General features: G+C 51.1%; 1 protein-coding gene across 1 annotated transcript in view; it reads left to right on the forward strand.

Annotated features, from left to right (window-relative positions):
- Positions 1-1,020: 1,020 nt before the first annotated feature.
- SLC2A9 (solute carrier family 2 member 9) overlaps positions 1,021-11,276 on the forward strand; it is a 352,889-nt gene continuing 342,633 nt past the window's right edge. The window contains 2 exon segments of the mRNA XM_042782036.1: positions 1,021-1,083; positions 9,323-9,421. Coding sequence (XP_042637970.1) covers positions 1,021-1,083; positions 9,323-9,421 — 162 coding nt within the window.

The raw sequence follows: 11,276 nt of genomic DNA on the forward strand, positions 1-11,276 counted from the left end.
CATCTATCCTTTAAGAATGCTATTAGTTAATGATACTATTAACAAATTAATAGTTAATTAATAATTTAATTAATAACACTATTAATACTATAACACCATTAATAAGTGCACCTATTGCTTGATATTGACTAATGTATATTATTTTATAGATCTTTCTCTTTCTCTCAAGCAAGAACATATTATAAGCATTTTTCCATGACCTTAAAGGTTCTTTTATGACATAAATTTGGAAGGATTATATGTGTTTCTGTCATACGGATGCACTATAATTTAAACTTTCTGGATAGGTTTTTCCCATTGTGAATACTATTTTTCCAATATGAAAAATGCTGTCATGAGGTTGGGCTCAAATCTCCTCGCCCATTCCTATTGCTGCCTTGGGATAACAGGTATCAGTGGGATGGGTGAGCCACAGGGCATAGATATTTCTATGGCTTTAGGAACACATTTCCAAACAGAACTCAGAAAAGCTGGACAGGATCTGCTTCTGTCCTGCCGGTTGTTTTGGTGTGCACTTTGGGTAATTTCTCCCGTTTTGACTGGCAAGATCAACTTGGCAAAACAAGTGATATTTTAAGAAGCCTTGGCAGTAAGTTCTGCTTTCAGTGCTTTCGTTTTTACATCTTTGGGAACAAAGTGTTTCTGAAAGGAGCCCCAGCATAAGGATTCTTTCCTAGGTGAGAGTATTTTGGGGATGGGCTTGCCTTTTTAATGAGTGATGCGGCAAGTGTGGAAAACACAGATGGAGTCCAACCCTCCCACGCCACAGATGGAGAAACTGAGGCTAGACAGGGGCTGGGATCCGCCCAGGGCTCTGGGGAACTGGAAGCAAAGTGAGGATTCCCTCGTCCTCTGACCTGGTGTCCCGCCAGGGTTCATTGCAGCAAAGCTTTCAAAAGCCATACTGGGCCACTTGCCTGAGTTACGCGTATGTGGAGAGCTCGTGTCCGTGACTTCTTCCTGTTTTTCTATTTCACAGGAAAGAAAAGACCAGCCAGTCTCAAATCTGAAAAATAAACCATGATGGGCAGTGAAAAGGACCCAGCAGATGACAAAGAGAAGGATTCGGCAAAAAAGAAATTGGTCAGTCCTTCTTTCCTTCTCTCGCGCATCAGTATTCAGGTGACCCTGGGGCCATGTCTCCTCGTTCCTCTTTCTCCCTCCCTCCTCCCAGGGGAAGCAGGGGTTAAGGGGAAGTCAGAAAGAGAGAAGAGCAGTGGCTGGAAGCAAAATGATATGGGAGGAGCCTTGGGGACTGGGCAGTTTCTGCAAAACGAGAAACCCGGGCGAATTATGCTGTTCATAAACGGATCTGCCGAGACATTCTGGGTTTGGGGTCTCTGTGCTGAACGTCATTTCTCATTGAGAGGATCGTTGGTGTTGAAGGTGATTATGTCGTCATCCTTAGGGATCTGCTGAAATCCATTTCCCCCACCCCCAGGTTGTGGGATGGCACAAATGGGTAAGCACTGGATGACTAGCAAAGGTTGGGGTTCGAACCCACCCAGGGGCGTCTTGGAAGACGGTCCTGACAATCTGCTTCTGAAAACTCAGCCTTGAAAACCCTGTGGGGTGATTCTTCTCTGTACACAGGGTTGCCATGAGTCAGAACTGACTTGACAGCAACCGAAAACCGAACTCACTGCCGTCAAGTTGATTTGACTCATAGCAACCCCTCCTTGGGTTTCTGAGGCGATATCTCTATGGAAGTAGATTGCCCAATTTTCCTTCCAAGGAGTGACTGGTGGGTTTAAACTGCCAGCCTTCTGGTTAGCAGTCAAATGCCTTAGGCACAACGCCCCCCACACAAGGTCTACACTGACTGGCCCCTCCACTATGTGGTCCTTGACCAAAGCTCTCTCCTTTCTCAGGACCTCTTGACCCTCTCATTAAACCAGACTAAATACCAACAGCCAGAGTGTTCACTCTGTGCTTGACCTTCACCGCTGAGTCCTTTGGTTCTCTTGATCAAACCAAGGGGAAGGCACCAGGGTTCTCATTTTACAACTAAAGAACTGAGGCTCCGGGAGGTATGGAGCCACTGGTCCCAGGGTATGCAGCTAGGACAAGGTGGACTCAGTCTTAAACCTTGGCCTATGTGCCTCCAAAGCCCATGCATTTTTTCTTTTAAGAAAGAATTATTTTATTATTATTACTGAGAACATACACAGCAAAGCACATACCAGTCCACCCATTTCTACATGCACAGTTCAGTGACATCCATTGCATTTTTTTAGTTGGGCATCTACTCTCACTTCCTTATCTGAGTTGTTCCTCCCCCATGAACATAAACTCCCTGCCCTCGAAGCTCCCTATCGAATCTCTCCAGCTGCTGTTGTCACTGTGATCCCATATAGACAATCCTTCAAAAGTATAATGCTTAAGTCATTTTTTTTTTTTTTTTTTTTACTAGTTAAGCTGGACTATTGCATGGTTTTAAGAAGACTTCAGGGGATATTTTTGATTTAAGTTTTAAAGATTATCTCAGGGCAATAGTTTCAGGGGTTTATCTAGCTCCCTTGACTCCAGAAAGTTTGGAGTACATGAGAATTTGAAATTCTGTTCTGCATTTCCCCTCCCTTTGATCAGCACTCTTCTATAGAATCTTTAATCAAAATGCTCAGTAATGGTAGCTGGGCACCATCTAGTTCTTGTCTCATGGTAAGGGGCAGTCCCTGGTCTTGGGGAGCTCCTGTCCAGAGGGGAAGGCATACATGAGGATAGGCACTTGCAAGAAAGGGTGACAATGGTTGGGGTAGACATGAACAGCACATGGAGCCCAGAGGCAGAGGCAGGACAGAGAGAGGTCTGGGGAGGCTTCTCAGAGGAGGGGGGTGGTGGAGCTGCATGTCGAAGGTTGAATGAAGTTAAGAATATTGAGTCAGCAGGAAAAGCTGGAGCAAGGCCAGGAGAGGTAAGGAGGTTGTGTATACCAAAGAAGCTGGCGTGACAGGAACTTCATGAATACCTGATAACGGACGTATTAGTGAGGAGATAAGTGAGTGAAGGAGCAGGCTGAGCACGCCCAGTGCAGAACACCCAAGAAAGTTCATTTCACATCGATGATAGCAGTGAGGTTTCCCAGGATCTGCCCAAGAGCACCCCACCATCTGTCAGTCTGCCCTACTGTGGTGGCTTGTGTGTTGCTGTGAGGCTGGAAGCCATGCCACCAGTGTTTCCAACACCAGCAGTCACCCGTGGTGGACAGGTGTCAGTGAAGCTTCTAGACTAACAGAGACTAGGGAGGAAGGCCTGGCGGTCTGCTTCTGAATATCAGCCAGTGATGATGCACAAGGTCCTATCAGGCTGGCACAGGTGAGGTCCTGGGTACACAGGGATGTTGCTGTCCCTACCTCTTCTGGACGCTCCTGCACTTGTGGCCTCACCCACAGAAAGCTATGTCATTCTCCCACATACACCGCTGCATCCATGCTTCCTGGCCTTGTTCAGTGTCCTCTCAAGCCATTCTCATCCCTGGGAGCTTGTTGTTACTGTCAACTCCAACTCCCAGAGACTGCATGTGACAGAGGACTGCTCCATAAGCTGCCTGGGCCATGACCTTAACAGGAGCAGATGGCCAGGTATTTCTCCCATGGAACAGCAGGTGCGTTTGAAGCTCCAACCTTTTATCTTACAGTTGAGTGTTTCACTGCTGTGCCACGAAGGCTCCTTTCTGAGCTCACTCATCTTTAAGAGTCTGCCCAGGATCACCTCTTCCAGAAAGTGCCCAGGGCGTCTGGGGAACGCCTCAGGCATTACGTTTCCTACCGTCATTGTGTTTCCACACACTTCCTGCTCAGTGAGTGAAGCAGGCCCGTGGGCTGGAAACCAACTCAAGAGCTGGCCAGTGCTCTGTGAGGCCAGCCTCAGAGGTCCACATGCAGAATGACTGCAGGACGACTTCCGTGCTCAGTGCACGCTGTGGTTTTAGTTGCCATCAAGTCGGTTCTGACTCACAGTGACCCCACGTGTGACAGAGGAAAACTGCCCCATAGGGTTTTCTTGGCTGTGATGTTTACAGAAGTGGACCAAGAGGCCTTTCTCTATGGAGTTTCTGGGTGAGTTCAAACCACCAACCTTTTGGTTACCAGGCAAGTGCTTGGCATTTTGCACCCCCAGGGCATCAAAAATCAAACTCATTGCCATCAGTTCTGACTCACAGTGACCCTGTCCCTCTCGGATGGAGCAGAACTGCTCCATAGGGTTTCTAAAGCTTTAATCTTTACAGAACTGGCCGCCTCATCTTTCCTCCACAGAGCAGCTGCTGGGTTTGAACAGCCCACCCTTCTGTGAGGAGCTGAGCATCGAACCACTGCACCACCAGGGCTCCTTGCTCAAGCACAGCGGGCCTGATTATTGAGTTTTTTGGAGGGTAGGGAAAAGGGGGAGTTTTGTTCCCCACTGGCTCCTAGCCACCATTCTGCCACAGCTGTGCATGGTGGGCTGGACATGTTCATGTGTGTTTGATGGTGCTCACGTGTGTTTGCCAGTGCATGCTCTCAGAACCTCTGCAACATGCACGTCTTCTACTTTGATGTGTGTGCTTCCCATTTGGGCCAGTGGGCTGCTTTGCCTCCTCTTTTTTGTGGACTTGAGCCCAGCTCTTGTTGAGACGTCCTGGGGATGTGTGATGGAGGAAGAGGAACGTGCAGCGAATGAATTCTGGGGACGACCTAGTGTGCACCGAGGGGTCTTGGCTCCTCAATGCTTGCCCACTAAGCACATAGGAGGTGTTTGCTCAGAAGGCCCTGGGTGGTGCAAACAAACGGTTTCTATCTGAAAGGCTGGGGGTTCGAGCCTGCCACATGCACCTTGGAAGAAAGGCCTGACAATGTACTTCTGAAAAATCAGCCACTGGAATCCGTAAGGAGGGCGGTTTACTCAGACACGTGGGGTCAGCAGGAGTCACGAGGACTCAGCAGCAGCTGCAGATGTTCAGCTGCTCTCTCAGCTGAACGAGAGGACAGAGGAGTGGTCATGTGGCTTATTCCGCTTGCAAACCCACAGCCTCCCCGTTTGTCCCACAGCTGAGAGGCAGACCGTGTATACTCCCCACAGGATGCTTGGGGCTGAGTGCTTTATATCCCAGCCTCAGAATAACATTCTGGAACAATCAGGGCAGGAACTAATTGCTTCATTCCTGCAGCTGTGGGAATGATTATTCAGAGAAGTTAAATGACTCATTTGAGGTCACCCAGTTAAAAAGGGTGGAGTCAGGGTTGGAACCTCTGGCTTGTACTGCAAATCAGTGACCTTTTTTTTTTTTTAATCTGTCCAGTCACTAAGGCAGCTCTCAGGAGTTTCTGCTTGTCACCCCCTCCACGCACTCTGGCCTTTGAAATAAACATTAAAGGAGGCTGGAGGGGAAATCCAGGCCCAGGTCACAATTCCCAGGAGCACAGGTTTCCCTCTCGGACTTGGCAGTTGCTGGCGTGACTTGGGAGCAGGGATAAAATGTTGCCCGGTTGCCTGTCCAGACTTGGGAAAATTGCCTCATTTCCCGTTCAGGCGGTCCCGCCTCCTGTCCATGGACTCTGCCTCCTTACGTACTCACATGACCTGGCAGAGCCCGGGGTCCCCGAGTGGCTGTGGGCTGAGCAGCCAGCAGGGCCTCCAGGCCAGGCTGAAGGAAACAGAAGCATGGGGTCCCGGGAGTTGAGCCTAGCTCCACTCACTCCTGGCACCAGCAGCTCCCAGGCTGCAGGGAGGGAGCTGGCTGGGTGCAATCGCCTGAGGAGCCAGGTGCCAGGTTGGAGAAGAAAGGTAAAAACATAAGCTGGCCTCTGTAAGGCCCAGAGGGCTGTGGGCAGTTCAGGGATGGGTGGCAGTCACGTGACTCAGCCTCAGCCAGCTGGCAGCTATCCCAGGTGAAGGGCTGGGGTTGGTGGACTCAGGAGGCCTGAGTTCAAATCCTGGCCTCCACACCTATGTCATCACCTGTATCACCTGGGGCAGGATGCTCTAATTCTCTGGGCCTCAGTTCACTGGGATAAATGATGTCTTCTTGCAAGGGGACTGTGCACATGGAATGTTCTTGGAGGACCCTGCTGGCACCTGCTTGGGGTGTCTTTCTTCTTCCTTCCCCCAGGGTGTTGGCACAGACAGCCAGCATCCCTGCTGGCTGGACTATTTTTGCCCGCGGTGAAGAGTCAGCAGGCACAGGTGGGCCGTGCAGGATGGGGGCCCCTGGGAGAGCCACTGAGACAGAGAAGGCAGCCCCTAGCTACTCCTTCCACCCTCTGCCTGGAGACCCTCTCACAGGAACTCCTGGTCTGCGGGACAGAGGGGGACAGACCAGGGAACAGGCCATGTCCTGCAAGGTGACAGGGGGCCCAGAAAACATGCCCACACAGCCTGGGGGACAGAAGGTGTGACAGCTGAGTTGAGGCCCAAAGTGCATATTTAAAGAAAAAAGGTGATGAAAGACGAGAGTTTGTGTAAAATGTGGTTCCGGTCTTTGCCAGTGAATTCCGTTCAGTTCAAGCTCCTCCCACTGCAGAGGTGTATCCGGTCCCACACCTGGCAACGTCCACTCTGTGGCCTGCAAACCTCCCCTCTTGCCCTCCATCCTCTCCCCAGCATTGACTGAGCACCCCTCTCACAGGCTCAATGCTCAGGAGTGGAGAGAGGGGCAGGTCCCCATCACCAGGGTGCTACCTGCCTGACCCCCACCATGGACACACATGTGGCCCTACTGTGTGCCAGCCTCTCTAGAGGACTTCACCTGCTTCAACCTTGCTATTCTGCAGAACCACCTGTGGGCTAGCTGTTGTTCTCATCCCCACTGTACAGACTAGGAAACTGAGTCCCAAATCAGCAAAGTCAGAGGCTCGAGGCCACAGGGTGGAAAGTGGTGGAGCCGGCAGTCAGACAAGGCTGTATGAAAGAGATAAGCATCCAAATGGTGAGCTCCCAGGGAGGGTTTTCAGAGGAGGAAAGTCTGTGATGAGTGTGAGATAAGAAAGAGCCTCTAGAAAGGAGGGTTTCAGGTGGACATGTAGCACGGGCAAGGTCGAGGGAGTGTGGCATGTTTACTTGGCCAACGACCGTTCTTACAGCCAGGACAGAAGGAAGTGGAGAGAAAACAGAGTAGGCACCCTTCTCCACCATCATCCGTCAGTCTGTCGTCCTGTGGTGGCTTGCGTGTTGCTGTGAGTCTAGAGGCTTCCTTGGAATGCTCCTTGGAAGCAAGAATGGCCAGACTTCATCTCACCTGATTGGTTATGTTGTAAGAAGGGACCATTCCCCAGAGAAAGATATCATGCTTGGTAAAGCAGTGGGTCAAAAAAAAGGATAAGACCCTCAACAAGGTGGACTGACACAGTGGCTGTAATGATGGGCTCAGGGATAGCAAGGATTGTGAGGCTGGTGCAGGACGGGGCAGGGTTTCGTTCTGTTGTACACGGGGTCGCTATGAGTTGGAGACAACTTGACAGCACCTAACAACAACAACAACACTAAGTGCACTTCTGAGTTGACACTTCACGCACCCATCCATCTACGCCTCCCCATCCAGTAACGCACGGATACCTTAACAGCCATTTGCAGTCAGTACTGTTGTTAGGGTCCCGTATTAGAGTTGGGCCAGCTGAGGTCCAGAAAGGTCCAGTCCCTGGTTGAGGGTCCCACAGCTGAGAGGTGGGGCTGTCCCACACTGCAGCCCATGTCAGAGGAGGCTAAGGAGGTGGGCAGAACAGGGAACTGGCCATGGGGGTCCTGCTTCCCTTCCTGGGCAGCAACTGACTAATTCTGTTTCCTGAACTGTGGCCCTCACTTGTCTGGTTCACTGCTGGGTACTCAGAGCTTTGTCAGGGTGTGGTAGCTAGAGGACACCTCATCCCCCACTGGCTCATGCTACATGATGACAGAGAAAGCTCCTTCCAAGACTCTCTCCAGGGACCCCCACACCATCTGGTGAGTGGCCACATCCCCTGGGCAGCCTGCCTCGACTTCTGCCAGCTGACGAGCCGTTGCCGAGAAGCATAGATGTTCCTGTTGATAGCCCTTCCGTGGACGTGTCTATCCTTGGACGGAGCTGTGTGGCAGGATTAGATGGAGGCAGGAACAAACCAAGCCTTATCCCTCCCAGTCTCTAGCTTCTTGTCCTGAAGTGCTCAGAGGGCACTTGATTCTCAGCCTGGAACAGTACATATGTGTTTACATGTGTGTGCATGCCTGGTTATGTGTGCTGTGGGCATGTGTGTGGGCATGTGTATTGCAAGCATGCCTGCGTGTGCATGTGTTTCATGCATGCATACCCGTGTGTGTATGTACATGTGTATGTGTGTATGTGTATTGTGTACATGTGTGCATGACTGTACATGCACGTGTGTACGTGGCTGAGTGGTGCAGCAGGTGACCAAGTGGGTGTACAGGTGGTCACCTGGCCTCCAGTGCCATCTCAGGTGGCCCCAGCGAACAGCTCTGTGCCTCCGTCTCCCCACCTGTGAACCACAATAAAAGATCCTGACCTAACAGGCTCACTCAGAAGAGTCAATGAAATGATACCTGGAAAGCTGTTAGAGCAACTCCCTGCTCAGAACCTTTGACAAGTGCCAGCTGCTTGCTGGTAACTTGGTCTGACTTTGCTTTTTGCACCTACCTGGGTCAGAATGAGGAGTTCTTGTGGTGCAGCGGCTAAGGCATGTGGCTGCCCACCAAAAGGTCAGTGGTTCAAACCCACCAGCTGCTCCATGGGAGAAAGATGAGGCAGTCTGCTTCTGTAAAGACTGATAGCCCCTTGGAAACCTTATGTGGTAGTTCTCTTCTGTCCTCTAGGTCACTATGAGTTGGAATCAACTGGATGACAGTGGGTTTGGGTTTTGTGGGTGAGAATTGGCCACATTCAGCTAAAACAATACTATGTGCCTACCCACAGCGCTTCTGCTAAAGACTTCAATCCATTTGCTGTGGAGTCCTTCTGTCTCCCTGCAACCTGGGTGTATCAGAGTACAGCCGTGCTCCATAGGGGTTTGAATGGCTGTTTTTTTTTTTTCTAAGGAGATTGCTAGACCTGTCTTCTGAGACTCCCCTGGATGGACTTGAACCTCCAACCTTTCAGATAGCATCCCAGCGCATTAACAGTGCGCATCACCCTGGGACTCCACTAAAGACGTGTACATTTCATCACTCTCTCACAGCCCGATGACGATGGCAGTGCTGTGGCTGCCTGGGTAACAGCAAACCGAGGCGAGACCACCAGCCCGCCGTACACCAGCTTCCCTCCATCTCCTGCCTCTTTGGGGAGGTCCAGGTGGCCTCCTCGCGGGCCCTTTGTCCTGCTCCCGAGTGCCGGGTCTGACAGGTCTCCTCTCCTCCCCAGGACTGGTCCTGCTCGCTCATCGTGGCGGCGCTCGTGGGCGCCTTCGGCTCCTCCTTCCTCTACGGGTACAACCTATCAGTGGTGAACGCTCCCACGCCGGTGAGTGCCCTGCGCCGCGAAATACGCCCGGCAGAGGGGGCTGCAGTAACGCCGACGACTTCCGTCTCCCCGACTGGTCAAGGGTGCTGTTCCACTTAGTGACTCTTGCAGGCTCCTCCTCCAAGTCCTGTACTGGACACTGGGGGACAGAGGGAGTGAGAGGCAGGGCGGCAAAAGGAGGTGCAGAGACTCGGGGAGCAGGCTGCCTTGTTACTGTTGGAAGCACTGCACCATGCACACCGGCTCAGGCGTGCAGGCAGTTCCTGGTGGCTGCAGTGTGGGCGTCCGGGGGGTGGGGGCGGGGAGAATGTCTGAAGGTGAGATGAGGCCAGAGATCCTGCGGGCGTCAGCTGCCAGGGCACCGAGCATGGGGTCTATTCTGCCCGCTTCAGGAAGCCACGGAGGGGCTTTATGCGTAGAAATGGGTGTGCCCATTGCTTAGAACCAACTCCAACTCATGGTGACCCCATGTGTGTCAGAGTAGAACCGTGCTCCATACGGTTCTCAATGGCTGGGAATTTTAGGAAGGCTCGTCTCTTCCGAGGAGCCTGTGGGTGGGCTCGAACCTTCAACCTTTTAGTTTGCAGTTTAGCATGTTAATGGTTTGTTTGTCCCAGCGAGGGACTCCACATCAGGCCTTCACAAAAATCCCCAAACCCATTGCCGTTAAGTCAGTCCCGACTCATTGATACCCCGTGTGTTGCAGAAGGAGCTCTGGTGGCATAGTGGATAAGACACTTGGCTGCTAACCAGGTCAGCGGTTCAAATCCACTAGCTGCTCCATGGAAGGAAGATGGGGCAATCTACTTCCATAAAGATTTACAGCCTCAGAACCCCAGTGGGAGTCGCTATGAGTCAGAATCAACTTGATGGCAGGGAGTCTGGTATTTGGTTTGGTGCTGTAGAATTGAATGGTTCCATAGGGTTTTCTCTGCTATCATCTGCACAGAAGCAGATTGCAAAATCTTTGTCCCATGGTGCCACTGTGGGGGCTTGAACTGCCAACCTTCTGGTCAGTAGACAAGTGCAAACTATTTGTGCCCCCCAAGGATTTACAGAAGTGTGTGCAGTTACAGTCACCACAGTATGACACACTGACAGTGAGCGGTGGTCAGGGGACATAGGCAGATGGAATGGAGGAAAAGGTGGGAAAGCATGTTGGAGTCAAAGGAAGAGGGCTCAAGTCTTAGGCTTGGAGGGGAATTTTAGTCTGTAGGCACTGGGGAGCCATTGAAGGTTCAAGATGTGCAAGGATACAACTCGCCATCTGTTACAAAGAAAATTTTGGTGTTGGTGGATAGGATAGGAAGGCCAGAGCTTAGAGAAAGGAAAGCTTTTCAATGGGAGAACCATGGTGAGCTGAGTGGAGAGGGTTTGCCATACCTTCCTTCCATGGCAGGAGAGGAGGCTTTCTGAAGACTTACACAGGTCCAATGTGGCCTTTACCTTCTTAGTACTAATAATATGATGATATCAATGCCACACTTACAGAAAAACCACGTGTTAGGTGTCAACCCTTCTCTGGTGGCACAGTGCTTAAGCGCTTGGTTGCTAACCAAAAGGTCAATGGTTTGAAGTCACCAGCCTCTCTGTGGAAGAAAGAAATGGAAGTCTGCTTCTGTAAAGATTGACAGCCTTGGAAACCCTATGGGTCAGTTCTACTCTGTGCTACAGGATCACTGTGAGTCGGCATCCACTGAACGCTCTGGGTTTTTTGGTCCTTCCCCCAAGCACTTGCCATGCTCACTGCACCCTCATGATGACCCTATGAGGTGTGTATTTTTATGATCCCCATTTTACAGTGGAGGGAACTGAAGTACATGAAGTTTCCTAGCTTACCATAGTCATATGGTAA

This window comes from Orycteropus afer, unplaced genomic scaffold, assembly GCF_000298275.1.
Source record: "Orycteropus afer afer isolate SDZICR_OR568_19922 unplaced genomic scaffold, OryAfe1.0 scaffold00224, whole genome shotgun sequence".
NCBI lineage: Eukaryota > Metazoa > Chordata > Mammalia > Tubulidentata > Orycteropodidae > Orycteropus > Orycteropus afer.